Here is a 21,111-nt window from a genome sequence, read left to right as displayed (position 1 = left end):
CCTCAGGCTTCTGAGTGCCAGGATTACAGGCATGCGCCACCATGCCCGGCTAAACACATTGATTTTTTAAGAAAATACGTGGCAGTTTTCTTTAATCATAATATATTTGCAATATTAAAATTAATATCCAAAGTAGTTTTTTTTTTCAGCTTTAATTGAGTTTATTGGTATATTTTAGGGATATAGTACAGTTACATTCATTGTTGGGATCTTGTACCTCTACATGACAAGTCTTAATTCTCATTTTTTCCCCTTACCCCTGCCCTCCCTTCACCCCCTACCAAAGTAGTTTTAACACCTACCAAAAGATACCCTACATGTTGGGACCGTAATATTTATAATCGAATTATAAAGACATTTCCTTACCATTTTTGACAAGGTTTCAAGTATCTACCATTTGGAAAACATAGAAACCAGCCACGTGCAGTGGTGCACACCTGTAATCCCAGCACTTGGGAGGCTGGAGTGGGAAGATTGCTGTGAATTTGCAGCCAGCCTAGGCTACATAATGAGTTCAGAGCCAGCCTAGACTACATAGTAGTGAAGCCCTGTCTCAAAAAAAAAAAAAAAAAAAATTCAAATTAGGAAGCAGTCTTTCTTAGCTATGCGTGGTGACACATGCTTGTAATCCTAGCACTCAGGAGGCTGATGCAGGAGGATGGCTTCAAGTTCAAGGCCAACCTGGGCAACATAGTTCAAGGCCAGCCTTGAGTACATAGTGAGACCTTGTCTTAACAACACCCACAGAAAGTAGAGATAGACTTCATTTGGATTCTGTCAAGTGAACTTTTAACAACATTGCATGATGATTTTAGAAAACTATTTTTTCATATTTTATAGATTTGAAACATTTCATCTACTGAAATATAAATTTTAAAATGTAGAAGGAGGGGCAGGATTAGGAAATGTATTTTGGAAAAAATTTCCCAGCAACAGAACTGATTTTTCAGAGAATAGGAAATTTAGAACCGTCTTTCTGGTTAATAGCCTTAGGAATAAATTATGTTAGTTATTGCTCAGGTAAACTTGTCAGAGTGAGTGGTGAATTAATATATATTATTGACATTTGTGTATTATTCTCTACTTATGATACTTTGAGTAATCTAGAAGTAGATGGATATCTCAAATGCTGTGTTATTATTATTATTTTTGAATAACAGATTTCTAGGTACTGGCATCAAAGTAGCCTATGAACAAAGACAAAGACCCACTTCTAGGTACTTCAGTACGGATGTGTCCATTGGCCAGATGGAGCTCTTAGAGTGTCTGTTTCCGACTGATTTTCATTCTCTTCCTCCCCACTATACAGAGGTAAATACTGATTGGTTCCTTCAGAATTACTCTTTAAATCTGTCCTTTTTATGAATTGATTGAACAGTAATAATTTTCTTAAAAAATTTGTAGGAAGTCATAAAGGTGTATTATCATATTTTATCTCTGTTTTTTGTTGAAACAGATTTTAAAATATGACATCCAAGTGTGTTAAAATTTTTAACTTAGGGTTGAGTTGTTTCAGAGTGTCAGATTATGAGATGAATACTTTCATTTTAGGAACACTTCATTCGGAAGAATTCTGTTACCAAGCACGTTCTGAATGCCTGTTGTGTGCCAAGTACTATTTAAGACAAGTGTTTGCTTTCTTTTACCATTAAACTGCTGCTTTTCTTTCCTAAAGTAAAAGTGTGACCAAGAGACACTTCTTAAAACTGGCAAAATAACATTACTGTATTACTGTTGCCTTGCTATTATATAGTATTTTATTTTTATAGTCCTTTTTTTTTGGTTCTGGGGGTTGAACTCAGGTCCTTGCGCTTGTGAGGCAGGCAGCAGAACCACTGAGCTAAATCCCTGGCCCTTTATAATCCTTTTTTTGAGAGAGTCTTGCTATGTAGTTCAGGCTGGCTTTGCACTCACTGTGTAGCCTGGGCTGGCCTTGCACTGTGGCGATCTTCCTGCTGCAGCCTCTTGAATGCTGGCATTACAGGTGTGCGCAACCACACCCGGCCTGTCATCTTTTCTTGGGCATTGATTTATTTGAATCCTGACATTCTGCAGCTGAGCTACTGAGTGTCACAGAATTTAACTAACTGGACTAAGATTTGCATTGCTAGTAAGTGACTGGAAAGAAACTTAAAGGGAACGTTCTGACTTCAAAGTGTTCTTCCAGGTATCACATCCTTGTAGACCTGGGTACTTCTGTGAATTCACGTGGTAATTAGCTCAATATCCTGTTTTATCTTCATCTTTGTTTTCAAGCTGTTAACGTTCCATTCTAAAGAAGGAGCTGATGCCCACCCCCCTGTATGTCTTCAGCTTCATTATAAGCATTTGGAGAACAAAGGAACCCAAGTAAGAGATCTTTTTGAGTGATTGCTACTGTAAAGTTTTATTTGCTATCTATTTTCTCACAATCGTGAGGGTTTAACCTAATTTTATAGTATTAATTATTATTAATGATTATATTAATGCCTTTTTTTAAAAGGGTAATCAAGCAAGACTTACTTCAGTTCCTCAGAAGGCAGAATTACAAATTAAATTAAACCCACTGTGTTGTGAGCTGGATATCAGTATTGTGGACAGGTTAAATTCCTTGCTTCAACCACAGAAACTTACGACTGTAGAGACGATGGCCTCTCACATGTATACTTCATATAATAAGCATATTAGTCTGGTAAGTATTTAAAAAGTTGTAAATAAATGTAATTGTAATTATGTAAAAAGCTTACTGGGATAATTTCTTAGCCAAGTCTCCTTAGTAGATTGAATAGGATATGTTAAAACGGCATTATTTTTAATAATGAAAACCAGATGCTTTTATGTCTTGAAAATAGTTAAGTTTTGATAATATGCTGATGAAATTTTATGCAGCCATTCTAAGGTGGTAGTTATGAGGATAGTGTGGCACCTTGCAGAAGGCACATGGGAAAGTGAAAATGGGATCATCTTGCCTGAGCCTCCCGAGTAGCTGAGGTGCTAGGCGTGTGGCACCTGTCTCAAATAAAATAATAAAAAGAACTGGGAATGGATCTCAGCACTCTCTGAGTTCAATTCCCAGTACTGGGCCAGTTGAGAAGTACTAAAAGAAAAAGTACGATATATTATTTCACATAAACTTTCTTTACAACTGTATAAAGTGATGTGTAAAAAAAAATGAATGAGTGGAAATATGGAAATTGATAGCATTTTTGATTATGTTATAGTAGAATTGGATTTCCTTTTCTGTTCATCCAAATTCTGTAAACTGTGATTATAACATGCATCAAGTTTTCCCTGTCAACACATTTGATAAATTTCTCTAACTAAACCAGGGATGGCGAATCTTTTAGAGGTGAGTGCCCAAACTACAACCCAAAACCCACTTATTCATCACAGAGTGCCAATACTGCAATTAAACCTGAGTACTTAGGTTTTAGTTTAGAAAAAACAATTCATATAGTAATGTCTTTTTTTTTAGTTGTCTTTCAGTTTACTCATTTTTTTTTGTAACATCTTTTTTCTTAAAAGAAAAGCAAATAACATATGTGCCATAGATTCACCATTACCAACATGAACAATTTAGTCTTAAAAATAGAAGATGTATGTTTTTTTTTTTTGGTACTGGGGATTGAACTCGGGTCCTTGCTCTTGTGAGGCAGGCGGCAGAACCACTGAGCTAAATCATCGGCCCTTAGAAGATGTATTTTTGAAAATGGGGAAATCATCTATAGAGCATCACATTTTGTTACTTGATGCTCAGATCTATTATATGGAGTTGTTTCTAAGCAAAATAAGTAAGTCAGGCTTTCAAGAAATCTATGAGGAATTTGGGGGCTGTAGTCACAGGACCAGACATAGGCAACTTTCGTTACAAAGACAAGGGAAGAGATATTTTATTTCCCTACTTACTTGCTTTTCCCTTAGTGATATTTATTTACAGGAAATCGGAGTTCTTATATTCTTACCGATTGCTAGTTATTTTGGGTTCTCTTGGTTAGTCTCTGTATTTGCTGCTAGCCATACATGGACTAGGATAATGGCTTAGTCTCATGAGTTGTTTTTGCCTGAGAGTGGGTCTGGTATTAGAAAGTCAGTAAGAGGGTTGATAGAATAGCTTTGTTAAAAATTCAAGTCTTATTGAGATGGAAACTTTTCTTTTCTTTTTGTCTTTCTTTTCTTTTGTTGAGACATGATCCCACTATGTTGTTGTTTTGTTTTTTTGTTTTTTTTTTGGTACTGGGGATCAAACTTGGGACATTGTGCTTGTGAGGGAGGTGATGGCACCACTGAGCTAAATGCTTGGCCACAGGATCCCACTATGTAGTTGAGGCTGGCCTCGAACTCACTATGTAGCCAAGGCTAGCCTCAAACTTGCAGCAGTCCTACTGCGTCAGCCTCCTGAGTGCTTGGATTACAGGTGCATACCACTACAGCTGGCCAGGAACTTTCTAGTTAGGAGTTTAAGACAGTGAATCAAGAAATCAAGAAGTGTTACCATCTACTATGGACTAAAGCTTTATTAGTTTCAATACATTCTAGAGAAAAGTTAGAAAGGATTATTTATTTGAATGGCATATTCTTTAAACCTTTTTTTATAACATGGTTTGATACATGATATATACATTTTGTTTCCTAAGAGACATTTGATGGGATCTTGCCCTTTGATTGGATAGGAGTTCAGAATTAGTAAATATTTAGAAACTAGGATGTACCAGAGGCTCTGGACTTAGTCCTGGAAATAAGAAGGTGAGTCTCTAGTCTTTGTTTTTGGCACAATTATCTGAGCCTGCAGTGAGTCTTTAAAGTAGCTATTGATAGGTAAATGTCTCACATTGAATGTTGGGTACTGTAGTGATATTTAATTGTATAAGATTTATTGAAAGGCTAAATTATAATTTTTTGTTTATAATAAGATGTAGTATATCTGTAGCTCTTTCTTTGGTTCAGCTTTTATTTTGATCTATATATTTTTCTATCAAGGTTAACTGTTGCCATTAGTTCTGACTTTTACCATTAGTGTTGCATTGTAAGATTTCATTACGCTAAATTAATGTGGTAGCAGTCAGTTTGATTTGTATTTTAATGCATTATACTAAATGGGGAAATAACGATTGTGTATGTTATGATGCTGAGTACTATTGTCATTTTTGTTCATTTATTTAATTTAATATTTTGACTTTTTGATGTTTTGTGTTTTAGCACAAGGCTTTCACTGAAGTATTTCTCGATGATTCACATAATCCTGCAAATTGTCGGGTATCAGTCCAAGTTGCCACTCCAGCATTAAATCTTTCTGTTCGCTTCCCAATACCTGATCTGCGGTCAGATCAAGAAAGAGGACCCTGGTTTAAGAAGTCACTTCAGAAGGAGATCCTTCATTTAGCATTCTCAGATCTGGAATTTAAGACAGAATTTATAGGAGGATCAACCCCAGAACAAGTTACATTGGAACTTACATTTAGAGAACTAGCTGGTAAGATTGAAAGTGCTTATAAAAGAGCCATAGTAGATACAAATAACTGCTATGAAGCTTATATCACAAAAAATATATGACAGCCCCAAAATGTAATAGACTTAATGAAAATTATATTAGAAAACAAGAGCAGCAAACACTCTTCCCCATTGTGTGCACATATGTGATATATCAGTTTTTTAAAAATTGCCAAGCACGATAATTAATCACTTTGTTAAAATACTGAATTTCCACTGGGTGATATGTGCTTTAGCCTGCTTCTCTATTATCACTGCCCAGGTACTGTGTAGGTTTGTATTAGCCAGAATCTATTGTGCCACTTTATGTTAGGTGCTTTGTAAAGCACTTTACACACATTATTTGATTTCTTTTAATCATCATAATATGCTTATTTTTACTGTTGTTTTTATAATTTAGTAGATGAAAGAATCAGTATGTTTAGAAGGAGGTATCTTCCAAGATCACATTGTAGTAAATGGAAGAATCAGAATTCTAACTCAGATTTGACATCAGAGCTTAAGTTTCACCAGTTATATGAACTAATCTTAATGATTTTTCTTTGTAAAACCAATTTTAGGATTTGTATATTGCTCTGTTTTTGTCAGCTAGCATATACATAAGCATAGAGAGAATCGAGTCTGAAGAAATTTTGATCCTGTTTTTTTTTTTTGTTTTGTTTTGTTTTGTTTTTTTTTTTTTTGAGATAGGGTCTCACTATGTAGTTGAGACTGAACTGGAACTCACTATGTAGCCCAGGCTGGTCTCGAACTCACAGCGATCGTCCTGCCTCAGCCTCCTGAGTGCTGGGATTACAGGCATGCGCCACCATGCCCAGAATAGATCTTTGATCCTGTAATTCCTGTAATGCTGACCTGCCACCACACCCTCCCTCTGCAGCCACGTGCCCTCTCTTCTTAATCCCTTTTTGGAACAGGCTGCAAAAGTTTCCCTTCCCTGTTCTCTCTGACGTTTACACATCTTTGGTAATAGATCAACATTTGCCAAATTAAGACTTTATGAAAGAGCCTTTAGGTATTATCTGATCATTGCTTATCTCTAGTATCAAGAAGCTCCTTATTTGGGAGGAAAGCCATTCTTTTCAATGCACAATTCAATGAAAAGTAACATATAGAATGATTTTGAATAGTGCCTGGTAAAAAAGACATATTTAAGAAATGTAATTTTTTATATATATAAAGAAACATAGTTACCTTTGTTTCTAGTGGTATATTAGCTGCATAAACTTCTCTTTTAGAAGAAGTAATTACCAATAATTAGAATATTACTAATAGTAATAGTTACTAATATTTAGAAGTAATAGTTACTAATATTTAGAAGAAATAATTACTAACCACCCAGCAAGTGGTTACTGCCAAATTGACTGTGTCCCGATTATGCACCTTATACCTGAAACATTGGCACTTACCAGTTTCAGCTTGAATATGCATGTTGCATGAGAGTGAGGTGAACACATAGATGCTGTGGAACTTAATGGTGGGTTCTGTCCCTAGTGTAGAGAAGCTTTGCTCCGCTAAGGAAGAAAAATCTTTGAGTACTTGAAGAATGGATTCCAGTATTTCTGTCTTGTTTTATTAGGATCATTCCAGGAGGACAAAGGAGAACCATCTCTTAAGTTTTTCCATGTGTCTGGTGGAGTAGATGGAGACTTAGCCTCATCAGATGACTTTGACTGGCCACGGTAAGCAGATGTGTAGGTGTAATATTCTCCTTTCAAAAATAAAGCATGACAGTCCTTTTAACCAACCTTTTGAGCATTAAATTTCAAGCTAAAAATAACCTTAATGAGAGAACCTAGAAGATGGACAAATAAAAAAGTACTGAGCACTCCTTTATATTAGATGTTTGTTAGAGGTTGTAAGAGATAGAAAGAGGTGCAGTTGTGGTTTTTTGGTATCAAGTTACCTGGTCTAATTAGGGGGATAAAATCCTAAAAATACTTCAGGGCTACAACAGGGGAGATAGAAGAAGCCAGTCGTGGGGGTGAGTGCCTGCAGTCCCTGCTATTCTGGAGGCTAAGGCAGAAGCATTTCTGGAAATCAGGGTTCAACACAGTGAGATCCTGTGTTACAAAACAGAAACAAAAACAAAAAAGAGATGTCAAAAGTCACCATTTGGTTGTCAAGTGAATTTTATAATTACTGGTTTTGGTTAGCATTTTTCACATCTACGGAGCTTTTACAAAGTTTAAGCCCGAACTTGAGATTCTGGCATAGTGTATTTAAAATTACAGCAAGTGATTCTAATGTGCATTTGAACTTTGAGACCCACTGCTCCAGGATTTCTTAGGCAGGAGAAACCATTCCTTAAATTACATTAGCGTGATAGTGGGGTTTGATCACATTTAGAAGAGCTTAGTTTACTTGAAATAATAATTTATTATAATATTGACAACACGAGTATTGGAAAGCTCTCTAAAAACTAGCCTTTTGGGCCATTTTTCTGCCTGCCTTCCAGCCGTGTATTAGCCTATCAGGCTCTTAGGACAAGCACTATCAGTACATGCTTAATGATGAACGAGAGTTTATGGTGTGAGTTTTTATCATAGAAATCGGATCCACTTCACGTAAGTGATTTAGAATCACAGTTTCCATTAGGAGATCCGTAAATTAAGAGATAGTTTATGATCGTGTCCTAGAAGGAAATGGTACCAACTTCTTAGGGAAAAAAATGTTGAGGTGTAAGAGCACAGCTGTTTGCTTGAGGGCGCTGTGCCTCATCATCTGAATGGGTTGGTATGGTGATAAAAAGCCAGTGCTAGTGATGTGCAGAAGATGAGGAAAGCAGTGAGCCAAACTCATTAACTTTTGCAGTCAAAGGCTGCATTAATGAAGTGATACTTTGGGGTTTATAGCTACAAATAACAGCAGTAGCACAAACACTTTATTACTCAATTTCCTGGCTGAAAAATCTAACTTTGTTGTTGAAGTTCTGAAACCATTTCCTAATTGGTTTCTCCATTTTCCATTAGAGCCAGTTGTGTAACATGAGGTTTTTTAGGTAGGCAAGTTTTCCACTGTGGCAGAACAGATTGTATGTGAGAAGATTTGGTTCAGTGATAACAACTCAGATTCTTGGGTAAAATTTCCTGGTTATTAATGAATTTAAAAACAGCTCCTTTGCCCTCCAAAGGTCATATCTCCTGTTAGCCAAGTATAAAATGTTACATTTTCATTTACCTGTTTTAGTTTTGTGCTTTTACGTTTACAACACATTCACAAGTGCTAGAGACTCCTGCAGTAAGTCTGTAGTCCCCACCTGCCAGTGTGCAACACAGGGCTGAAGAAAAACTTAGAGTTAAAGAGAAAGTGTGAACCGGGATGGCCAATGCTCCTTTGGCAAAAGGCCCTGGCCCGTCTCTTATTTTATTATTTGTCAGTCAGGGTAAAGGTACAATATGTATATAGATGTGCGGTACGTGAAATCTCCATGGAAACCAATGCAAGCATGGCTTTAAAGAGAAGTCAGAGCATTTTCAAATCAGGAACAGAACATACAAAATACCTGGTTGTAATTGGAGCATTATCCTTCAAGCTGTGAAGGCACCCACTGTGGGAATGGAGTTTGGGTGCGATCAGCCCGACCTCAACTACCGATGTCGTCTTGTATCAGCCTCACAGCTTCACAGGCCGTTACTCTGGCCTTGGCCGTGGGTTAGCAGGGAGGTGGTGTTAACCTGCTCGCTCCCACAATGCTCGTGAGGTCCTGTGAGTCACACAGCTTCAGGCAGACCTCCTTCTTAAAGTGAGCCCGTCGAGGGGCTGACTCTTTGCAGCCTGCCCTGCTCACAGCATGTTTGGGGCATAATCAATATTGCGGGCTCTGGCAAATAAGTGGGTTATTAAGCATAGATTTTTCTAAAGCAGTCCAACTCTTAGTGAGAGCTAATTAGTGTACTCTGTATTAGTGTTCACAAAAGTTAGTTTTGCTATTTGCACTTAGATCTTGATTTTTAAAAATATATATCTTTGCTGTCAGAATGGTACTGAAAATAAATCCACTGGCCATGCATTCCATTTTGGAGAGAATAGCAGCAGAGGAGGAGGAAGAGAACGACAGTCACTACCCGGAAGAGGAGGAAGGAGGCGCTCATTCCCTGAAAGATGTCTGCGACCTACGGAGACCAGCCCCTTCTCCTTTTTCTTCTCGTAGAGTAATGTTTGAAAATGAGCAGGTAAAGAAAAGTGCAAGGAAGCAGTGTGGATGGCTTTAAGTCCTTGTTTTTTTGTGGTTCTGGGGCTTGAACCCAAGACCTAGCATTGTGCTACACTCCCAACCCTTTTTAAATGTTTTTATGATGAGTTGGATCCTCACTGAGTTGCCCAGGCTGGCCTCAAACTATCCACCCTCCTGCCTCAGCCTCCTTAGTAGCTGAGATTACGAGTGTGTGACACCATGCCTGGCTTATTTTTAGTTTTTATTTTATTTTACAGATCAAACTCATGACCTTGCAAGACAGATGGTGGCATCACATAAGCTAAATTCCTTGCCCCTTCTTTTTATTTTTAAAAAACTTCTTTGCATACTGTATTTACTAGTTTGTTTTTGTTTTTGTTTTTGTTTCCAGTACTGGGGATCAAACTCAGGACCTTGCGCTTGCGAGGCAGGTGGCAGAACCACTGAGCCAAATCCCCAGCCCTTTAGTAGGGTTTTAACCCCAAGATTTATTGTTATTTTTTTCTTGATGTATATTGCCCCCGGTTGAATGCTAGTGCTTATCTATTTGCTCACATATAAATGCTCCGGGTACGTAATAAGATGCTACTATTTCAAACATAAAATTGTTTTTGATGCCTTTTAAAAAACTCAACTATTATGTTTTAGATGGTGATGCCAGGAGACCCTGTAGAAATGACAGAGTTTCAAGATAAAGCAATGAGCAATTCTCACTATGTGCTGGAACTTACGTTACCAAATATTCATATAACACTACCTAATAAAAGCTTTTATGAGAAGCTTTACAACAGGTGAGTTTAAACATACTTAGTTGAATCTTTGGAGTCAGACCTTCTGCCTAACTGGCTCTGTGTTTCACCTCTTACCCTCTTCTTTCCCTTGCTTTTTAAATGTGATCTGCCACCTGATGTGTTTTGGTATTGATGGTGCCGGGACTGTCACCATTACGAAGTGCTCTTGTCCTGGCAGTTTCCCATCTGGCACGGCCCGGGCTACTGGTGTGTAAGGTCTTGTCACCCTGTCAACTTATTGTAGGGTGCTGAGTACGAGACTGTTTTTTTCTACGTGCGCAGTGACAGTTAGGAGACACTCGTGGAGAGAGCCAGCCGGCACTAGCGTAGACCCAGCACCCTAGGGTAATTGTAAGGAGGGAAGCATCTCTTCTAGGATTCAAAAGCATATCTTCTTGGAATTACAAATGTGTAGACAAAAATTTAAATTTACATTTCAGCCCCCCTAAACTGATAATTTTGGAGAATTTGCCCAGCCTCCATAAAGCTCAGCTTCTTCATCCGTAAAATGGAGCAAAGTCTGGCACCTGCCTCAGAGGGCTGCTTGGAGGACTAAACGTTGTAACCCTGGGAGGTTCTGAGAAGGGTGTCTGGTTTATGCTAAGCACTCGGAGTGGTCTGCTACTGTTCTGCCTCCGCCCCTGAGGAAGTGCTTCCACAGCACACCTAAAATGCAGTCATGCGGTTTCCAGACGTCCTGACTGTTCATCACTCGTCTCCCCCGTGTGAGCGCGTTATTTGAAGTTCCATTCGGCTTAAAAACTCCCACCTGTTTCTGCCATACCTTGACTTGGCCTGAGATATCCCTGGCTCCGTGTTCCTTAGCTGTTCATGATAGACTCCAGGTCTTCTCACAGGGACCCCAAGGTCACCTGAGTTCAGTAGTATGGACAGTAGATTCACAAGGTAGTGTGTTGGGATATAGAAAGGAAACACACTAATTTAACTTTTTTAATATTTGCTTTATAACTCACATTATAAACAGTAGCACATAGTTTATAAATTCACATTAGATTTTTTAGGAGGCATCACTGCCTGGTTCTAGAGGGCCATGAGCGGCACCTGCTTCTTGCTTTCCATAATTTGGCTATATTGTTTTATATCAGGAGTCAGACCAAAGCTCTGTGTGACTCAAGTGGGCATGTCAGACTGGGCAAGCACAGCCCCTCCCTCAATGGCTGCCACGGAGCCCTAGGGCTGAGTTACTGCAGCTGAGGTCAGCGTGACCCCAATTAAAACCCTTTCCCCTGAATTATGGCTTCTCACTGACCTGATGGGTTGCATGCTAATTGCACCCGATCCCAGTACCAGTTTGTTCCATCTAAGCAAGATAAGCAGTACCTCCTCCCTGATAGCCCTGCCTGGCACTGTCATGCCAGGTGTTCGGCACTATTTCACTGGATGACTTTAAAGCTCCCCAGCTCCCTGATCCTTCCCACAATTGTATTCAGTAAATACTGGATGTGCTTGGAGGCCTTTGTCTTTGCTGCTGTGAGCTGCACTGACCAGGACCCAGGACCCAAGGCTCAGCTTCTCCACTCTTAAGTCTTGTTTCTGTCTGTTTTTTTTGGCTTTTTTTTTTTTTTTTCGAGACAGGGTCTCACTTTGTAGTTGAGACCGACTTGGAACTCACTATGTAGCCCAGGCTGGTCTTGAACTCTCAGCAATCCTCCTGCCTCAGCCTCCTAAGTGCTGTGATTACAGGCATGAGCCACCACACTCGGCTTGTTTCTGTCTGTTGTTAAATTTGCCTTGTTCTGTGGTGGCTCACAGGTCAGGACCGAAGTCAGGAGTCCTGGTAACGTCCCCTTCCCCACTCCCTACAGGATTTCATAATTTTTTTTTAACTGTTGGGGTTTGTTTGCACATAAAGTTTGGAAACCACAGATCTACAGATTCCTTCCTTGGGTTTGTAGGTGAGTGATACCTGCTCATTGCTGCCATGTGTAGGGCTGAGTCTGAGGGCAGGAAGAGCCTGGTCCTCTTGCCTTAGCCTCCCAAGTAGCTGAGATTACAGGCACATGCTATGTGCCTGGCTGTACCACTTCTTTTTGAAATATAGGACAAAGGTCTTTGAATGTGAGCTATTGATTAGAATCTCACCTTGTCTTTTTTGCATAAAGTATGCCCAGAAGTTTGGGAATTGTCTATACTTTTTAGTTCTAGTTCATTTAAAATGTAGTAAAAAAATTTATTTTCAAAGTAATCTGAGGGCAGCGTCCTTATAAATTCTTAAGATTCTTTTCCATGCCAATCTGGATATTTGAAATGAATCATTTACCATGTAGTATTTAATTAAACTTCTACTTAAAGTAAGAAATACAATCAGATTTGAGACCAAACCCAATTGTCCCTTGGTGAATATGTAAGATGTGTAGCTCTTCTGTTGTGAGTGGAAGTTCACAGGTGTGCTGGAGAGGATCCTGTCTGTGGCAGGCAGGCAGTGGTGGGATAGCAGTCACCATGGCTGTTTGAGGCCACCGGTGGCTGACTGCTTGGCCAGAAGCTGGAGCACTGCTGCTCACTGGCTGTGTGGAGATGCCTTGGGAGTTTCTGTTCTGTCTTGTTCTGCTGCTTCTCCATCTTCAGGTCCTGTAATTATGTGAATACTAAAGTGCTCCCTTGTTCTGGGAGAAATCTTGTGTTTAACTTCCTCAGGCTGTGAATCCCTTGCCTCTTACTTGGCTTTGTATTTTCAAGTTAAGATTATTTAAAAGTTTTTCAAATATTCCCAGACAGCTCCTAAGAACAATACAAAGAATTTCTCCTATTTGAGGGGAAATTGCTAAGAGGATGCCTCCTTGGCCTTCAATACCTGAGGACTTCAAAAACAAAAAACTGAGGAAAAACAAGGACATTTTACATAACCTTAACTCAGTCATCCAAATCAGCAAATTAATATTGATACATGCTATCCATTCAGATTTTACTAAATGTTGCAATAATGTCCTTTTTTTTATATAAAATCTTTTTGAGCAAGAGTTCTAACCAACTCTGCCTTTATTTCATAAAATATTGGTTTATTCCTTTAGGGCCTTGGTCAGTTGACCCATTTTGGAAAGATAGTTTCAGGTACAGGAATTTTTTTTTTCTGTCAGATGTCCTTTAGAATATAAAAAATTCTTACTGTTTTTATTAAATCAATTACTTATTGAGCATCTGTTATGTTTCAGGCTCATAAAGACAGAGTTAGGACAATAGGTCCTTAACTATCTTAGGGGTTGTTTTCTTTCTTGATATTAAAGATATCACATGACATTTTACAGTATCAATGATGTCAGCACTGTGTTTGGACCCACTTATAAATGAGAACACTATAGTTAAATGATATTGAACTTGTAGGTCACATGCTGTGAGCTCCAGGTTTCATTTTTAAGTAATTGGTTCTCTTTACCCTATAAGCAGATAATGCTTGCAGGGGGTAAGGTACAGGAAGATCATTTCCTGAGAAAGTTCTTCATTTTATACCTTCATCATTCATGTACATAGGATTTCAGACTAGAATGAATTCAGTCTTTTGTCTCCTTGTCCTGTACTGTGCCCAAGTAGCAGTAAGCCACATTCGTACATAGTTTTAGGTTTTTGGCTGTCAGTGTCTGAGATGTAGCATCCTTCTGTCCTGCATTTCTGATATTGTTAATAGTGATGCTTCCAAAAAGGGGCCTTTTGGGTGCAGTTTATAACGTACCAATAGTCACAGTGCACAGGAACTCGCAAAGTGGCCTGGGAAGTGGCTCCACACAGGAAGGGGCAGGATGATGCCTCATTGGTTGGCACCTTGGTGAGTTTTCACACTGGGCTTTACCTCATACCTGTGCTGTGTCAGTTCTCTGTGTGAGGCATCCACTGTCCTTTCCTTGTCAGCTATCCATGCCTGTTAAGAGACAATCACCATGCTTAACATAGTAGAGATCACTGTGTATGTCCCCCTGTCCAGGGTCGTGGGACAGGCAGTCTTGGTGCAGAAAGGAAGAAGCAGACTGGAGTGTCAAGGTGCTGTGACTGAAATGGGCACTTGTAAAGGATGTGCTGTGGGTCCAGCTCTAACATAAGGCTTCCTGGGGAAGATTGCCAAGATTGGGTTTTCCTAAAAGTTTGGAGAGTGGGTGAGGAGAGGAGGCCAGGACGAAGGCTCTCTGAGCGGTGACAGGCATTTCTTTGAAAAGGCAGGGTGCACTGGTAGCCTAGCTGCGGTCCTCTGGTGACCGGCGTTGACTGGGTGGTCAAGCTAGTTAGCAGTATTTTCCTCTCCTCCTGCACTGCTCCCAGTGAAGTGTGCTTTCTGTTGGGGGAAAAGTCATCTCAGATGTTTCTGGAGATAAGATGAATTGGGAGCCCTGTGTAATCTGGATTTCCATCCCAGCTGTCCTACTAAGTGGCTGTGTGATGCTGCGAAGATCACTTCTTTACTAGGCCGTTTCTGTGGGTGTCAAGAGAGAGTATCGGTTCTCTGCGGCTGCCCACAGGACTGATGGGAAAGCCCAGGGCCGAGGCAGGAGTGTTGCAGTTACAGTGCTCTTGGGAGTGGCTGGGCTTCCTTTTGTCTTTGTGGATTTATATTTTAATTAGCTTGGCTTTTAAGTGCATTTAAATGAATAATATGAGTTACTAATTTGAGTAAATGGCACAGGTAGAAGCAGGCAAGGACTGGTCTGTTAGGTGCCTAATGTTTAAGTATCTGCTTAGGCACCTTACTGCTTCATCATAGCCTCATCAGCGGTTTTTCCATGGAAGGAATGTTGTTTTTAAAAAACTCTTTCATAGGATCTAACTTCCTCTTCACCATTTAAAAAATGCTTTGTTCATGTGATGACTTTCAGGCGTATCCTTTATTGTATCATAGCTTAAAATAAGGAGTTGCATATTTATTTATTTATTTTTATTTTATTCATTTATTTTTTTGGTACTGGGGATGGAACTTGGGACCTTGCACTTGTGAGGTGGGCGGTAGAACTACTGGGCTACATCCTTGGCCCTTATTTTTAAACTTTTGTCTTTGTAGGATCTTTAATGACTTGCTGCTGTGGGAGCCCACAGCTCCCTCCCCAGTAGAGACATTTGAAAATCTTTCCTATGGGATCGGGCTTTCCGTGGCCAGTCAACTGATTAACACCTTCAACAAAGATAGTTTTAGCCCACTTAAATCTACAGTTCACTACGGTAATGTTTTAAAATTTGTTCTGAATTAAAAGGCCTAGCTTATAAATCAATAAAGTAACTTTTATTTCACTTGTAGTATTTTAAATGTTTATATTTTCCATTTGTAAATGTATTTTATAATTTCTTTGATAATTTGTAAAAACATTTCTGTATTAATATTACTTGACTGTATTATCTGTAGAGTGATAATTTACACATTAAAGACAAAAATATGAAGGCATGTTTTTACTGTCATTGCATATTCTTTGTAAAAATAAGTAGATTACAAATCACAAATATTTTTGTGCAAATTTTTAAGTTGCTCTTATTTTGTTTTTTGGTTCCTGGAATTGAACTCGGGGCCTTGTAAGTTGTTCTTATTTTAATAAGCTCTAAGAACCATACAGTAGCATGTTTTTTTTCTCATAGATGAAGAAAGTGGATCTGAAGAAGAGACTTTGCAGTATTTTTCTACTGTTGACCCCAATTATCGTTCCCGTAGGAAAAAAAAATTAGACCCTCAAAACAAGAATTCCCAGAGTTTTCTCTCTGTTCTTCTGAATATTAATCATGGATTAATGGCAGTATTCACGGATGTAAAGGTAAGGAATATGGATTACAAGTCCAAAGTGCTTTTTCGAATGTACCTTACTTTAAATCAGTACAGGGCTGGGATGTAGCTCAGTAGAGAGCACTGGCCTAGCATGTGTGTGGCCTGGGTTCATTTACGTCCTGAAACTGAAGTAGTTTGAGGTTGTTCAGTGCATGCGGAAGAGTGCTGACCCTCAGCATGATGACAGCAACTTCTGGCACACAGCTGTCACTGCCAGTCAGCCTCTGTGTGGTCCTTTGGGAAACAGGTGCTAACCTTACTCCTAAGGTGGTAACTGGTAATTTATCTACCTTAAAGTGAGATGATATACAGAGATTGACAAGTATCTGGCAGAAGTCTTATGTAGCATTTAATTATTCAGCTTTTAGTACCACCATGTTGACTGGTACAAGAGTTAGGCTGCTTTTGTTGCAGTGTGGGAGATTTTCCTAAGCTGAATTAAGAAGATGCATTCCAAAGTATGCGGTTATTTTTCTGTATTTAAGTAATAGCTTTTGGGAGCTGAGGGTGCAATTCAGTGGTAGAGTGCAAGCCTATCATGAGTGAGGCCCTGGGTTCCATTTCCAGCATTGAAATGAAAATCAAAATTGTCTGTTTTTCTCATTTTTATTAGCAAGATAATGGACAGCTGTTGGAAAACAAGCATGGTGAATTCTGGTTAGAGTTCAATAGTGGTTCATTGTTTTGTGTGACAAAATATGAAGGTTTTGAAGACAAGCACTACATTTGCCTTCATTCTAGCAGTTTCAGTCTGTACCACAAAGGTAGGATAAATGTGTATTTGCTCATTTCTCTTTGGACATGTTAAATAGAACTTTGAAATTGGAAATTATTTTTTGGGTGGAGATTTGATCCCACTGTCAAAGTAATGCTTAGTATAAATTAGAAATTGGCTTATGTTCTTTTTGGTAATAGCTTTATTAATGTATAATCTATATACTATACAATTCACACATATAAAGTATTCATTTCAGTGGTTTTAGGATTTCAGAGCTGTATAACTATCATCAAAATAAGTTTTTAAAACATAGCCCTCCAAGAAGAAATTCCATATACTTCAGTGGAAACCCTCTCCACTCCTCCCTTTCCCCTACAGCCCTCAGCCACTACTAATCTATGGATTTTGCATATTCTGGAAGTTTCATACTTACAATAAATGAAATCATACAATATATCATCATCTTTCATTTGACATGTTTTCAAGGTTTATTCAGATTATATTAAGTACTCCATTCTTTTTTATTGCTGAATACTATTCCATTGTATGGATATACTACATCTTACTTATCTGTTTATCAGTTGGTGGGACTTTACATTTCTTATTCTATCTTAAGAAACATTTTCTTTTGGTTTCAAATACAAAATGTACTATTTTTTGAAAAGTTGTCCAGGTTACCTTGTGAGTAGGTATGAGACACTTACACATTTTAATGTTTATGATATTTTCCTACTTAAATTTTATTTTGCTTATATTTCAGAATCTTAGGTTTTTATTTTTTAAATGTTTTAAGTTGTACACTATCAGTTAACTATGCACTGCTCTACCAGCATTAGCAAAGAGGGGTAGATAATCAATGGCAGCCTGAGTCTTGGCCATCATGCTGCCAGGGATTGTAAATACAGGTTGAGCATCTCTAATCTAAAAACTTAAAGTCTGAAATGCTCCAAAATCCAAAGCTTTTAGTGCTGACATGGTGCCACGAATGGAAAAGTCTATACTGGACTCATGTGATTGGTCTCAGTCCAAACAAAGGCACAGTAAAAATATTGCGTAAAATTACTTCCAGGCTATGTATTTGAGGTGTATGTGAAACAGAGGAATTTCGTGTTTAGACTTGGGTCCCCTCCCCAGATGCCTCACTAGATAAATGTGAAAATTCCAAGATCCAGAAATACCCTAAATGTGAGATACTTCTAGTTCCAGGGCATTTCAGGTAAGGGCTACTTGACTTGTATGTGGATTTTTGTTTTGAGTTTACAGAATCCCAGACAGTCATAGAACTAATTTCAAATAATCACTTTGTGAATATTTTCACCCCGTGGTGGATCTAGGCATAGTTGATGGAGTGATTCTTCCCACGGAAATGCGCCTGCCCTGCTCAACGCGCCCGCATTGGTTGGAACCTACTATTTATGTGTCTGAAGAAGATGGACTCAGTAGAGCTGCCTCAGATGCTGTGGGAGGAGACAATCTGAACATGCTCTCGGTAGCAGTCAAAATACTGTCTGCTAAGTCAGAGTCCAATACAAAGGTTTGTGTTTTATACAGCAAAGTACTTGCTATTAATTTGATTACTAGCTACGATTGATTGTGTAAAAGGCAATACATTCATTTTCTTGGGAAAACTTTTGAGTTGCAGGTTTCCATAGGTAGTAAATATAATTCTTTGTGTTGTTCTCTGTAGGAATTTCTTATTGCTGTTGGACTGAAAGGAGCCACTCTTCAGCACAGAATGCTTCCTTCTGGGCTTAGCTGGCATGAACAGGTAGGGCAGCTGTTACATTCAGTTTATTTTAAAATTTATATTGATATATAATGCATGTAAGGAAAAGGTCACAGGTCATAAATGTTCCCCTCAGTGAATGATCTCAAAGTGAATACTATGTGTTAACTACCCTTAGATCAAAAAATACAACCTTAGGACCACCGCAGACAGTAATAGATTTTTTTCTTAAACTTTGGTTCCTAAAACTTCTCAGTGACAGAGTTGTCTGTTTGTCATTAAAGGAAAGGAAGGTACCCTGTGTTCCAGGAACTATTTATGCTTGTAAAATAGAGCCTGATATTGATAAAGCAAGCCTTGCTTTTGTAAACAGAAGATCTTTAAGTGCCGTGATTTCTGTCTTATCCCCTAGGCCAGCAATGGCAAACCTTTTAGAGATGAGCACCCAAACTGCAAACCAAAACCCATTTATCACAGAGTGCCAACACTGCAATTACACTGAATACTGAGCTTTTAGTTTAGAAAAAATGACTCATACATTAACATCTTTTATCTTAAAAAAAAATATAAAACTCACACATGCCATAGGTTTGCTGTCACTACCCTAGGCTGTTAATATGATGTTGCTTTAGAGCATTTTATCAGGATTTCTGTAATTAATTTTCAGTTGAATCACCTCTTTATAGATAGAGTTGAGGTTCAAAAATAATTTTTTTGGTAGTGCTGGTGAGCAAAACTAGGGTCTTGCACTTGATGAGCAAATATTCTGTTGCTACATCCCCAGTCCCATAAAAATATTTTTAAAAAATTTCTGTTGTGTTAGATTGGTTGTTTTTGAGTAATAAGGGCATTAAGTATGAAGCTAACTTTGAGAAATAGGCAAATTAACTTTGAGGACAAAGTTAGCTTTTCTTTATGTGAGAATGAAAAACAAGCATACTTCAATTTTTTTCATGTTCCTTGGACGGGAATTTTTCACTGTGCTGGAAATATAATACATTATTTAAAAACTTGAATGTTTTCAAGGATTTAGGAAACATGAAGGTAACTATCTGTATTTAGGGAGTAGATGGTTAATATCTACACTTAACCAACTGTGCGGGAGAGATTTAGCAGAATCTCCTTACTTCCTTAGAAATGTGAGAGTAGATGTTGGTGACAGGACCTGGTTTCCAGACTGAGTATAAATGAAGAAAATGAACTTCTTCAAGAATGAGTTCTATAGAAAAGCATACCATTCACGAGTTATTTAGGAAACCAGTCTTTTTTTTTTCTAAATAGTCTTCAACAAATAATTTTTTAGAGGATTGTTATAAGAAAAACAATGTAAAATTATATATACTCTGTTATTAAAGATGATTTTCTGAGATTTTATAGCATTGCATTTGTTGGATGGTTGTCTACATTTCAGATTTTACTTTTTACAAGTGCTGTACTCTTAAAAATTTTATATTTCATTGCATATATGTAAGGTGTACAGAATGTTGATTTGATATACACAGTGACAAGACTACTGTTTTCAGGCAAATGATTGTTATCTGTCACCTATCGTGATTTCCCTTTTGTGTGTGTATACAACTTGAAATGGATGCCTTCAAAAGGATTTTTCTTTTAGCATTATGAATTTCCAATAAATGGTGACTTTTTCTGTGTAATACTTTGTTTTATACTTATTAAGTGTATTATATCAAATCCTTTTTTTTTCTAAAAAGCATTTTGTATTTTTGTGATTATAGATCTTATATTTTTTGAACATTGCTGATGAACCTGTTTTGGGATATAATCCTCCAACTTCATTTACAACTTTTCATGTTCATCTTTGGAGCTGTGCCCTTGATTACCGGTACAATCACTAATGTGACCCATACATTTTATCTAAACTGTGTATTAGCTGGGCATGGTGATGCCTTGCCTGTAATCATAGCCCCCTGGGAAGCTGACATAGGATCATACATTTGAGCCCAACCCTGAGCATCTTAGGGACTTTGCATGACCCTGTGTCAAAATAGAAAAGGTGGGGGAAGTGGCTTGGTGTGAAGGTCCTGGGTTTAAACCTCATCACGACAAAACAAAAACAAAGCACAAAGTTTTGAAAGCTACATAGTTTGATAGCATTAGGTTAAAAATGTTTTAAAAAAGACTTTTCTCTTCCTCCAATTGATACCGCTCCTCCTTTTTATTATAGGCCCCTTTATTTGCCAATCCGAGCTCTTCTTACAGTTGAAACGTTCAGCATTTCTAGTAGTGTTGCCCTGGATAAATCTTCCTCTACTCTCAGGTACTGGTGTTGATATCACTGTGTGCTACATGTAGCTGTTCAAAACATAGTAACTGATATTTGCCTAAACCAGTTTATTAAGTCTTAACTTTTGTTAAAATCATCTTTCTTCTACTAATCATATTTTCTTGTCTAACTTACTCTGCTTCTCAGGTGACTTTTGACTTTTTTTTTTTTTTTTTTTTTTTTTTTTTTTTTTGGGG

The 21,111-nt window shown here is 38.1% G+C and overlaps 1 protein-coding gene across 1 annotated transcript in view; it reads left to right on the top strand.

The window, feature by feature from the left end:
• Positions 1-21,111, top strand: part of Atg2b (autophagy related 2B) — a 93,340-nt gene that overhangs the window by 41,503 nt on the left and 30,726 nt on the right. The window contains exons 13-26 of the mRNA XM_033766737.1: positions 1,161-1,311; positions 2,257-2,349; positions 2,483-2,671; positions 5,176-5,449; positions 7,046-7,148; positions 9,446-9,641; positions 10,292-10,434; positions 15,437-15,594; positions 16,003-16,175; positions 16,800-16,950; positions 18,239-18,438; positions 18,592-18,672; positions 20,367-20,473; positions 20,816-20,908. Of these exons, the coding sequence (XP_033622628.1) occupies positions 1,161-1,311; positions 2,257-2,349; positions 2,483-2,671; positions 5,176-5,449; positions 7,046-7,148; positions 9,446-9,641; positions 10,292-10,434; positions 15,437-15,594; positions 16,003-16,175; positions 16,800-16,950; positions 18,239-18,438; positions 18,592-18,672; positions 20,367-20,473; positions 20,816-20,908 (2,112 nt within the window). The remainder of the gene's footprint in view (positions 1-1,160; positions 1,312-2,256; positions 2,350-2,482; positions 2,672-5,175; positions 5,450-7,045; positions 7,149-9,445; positions 9,642-10,291; positions 10,435-15,436; positions 15,595-16,002; positions 16,176-16,799; positions 16,951-18,238; positions 18,439-18,591; positions 18,673-20,366; positions 20,474-20,815; positions 20,909-21,111) is intronic.

The sequence above is a fragment of the Fukomys damarensis genome, unplaced genomic scaffold (genome assembly GCF_012274545.1).
Source record: "Fukomys damarensis isolate Sample0158 unplaced genomic scaffold, DMR_v1.0_HiC HiC_scaffold_21, whole genome shotgun sequence".
NCBI lineage: Eukaryota > Metazoa > Chordata > Mammalia > Rodentia > Bathyergidae > Fukomys > Fukomys damarensis.
This window is presented reverse-complemented; position numbering and strand designations above follow the sequence as displayed.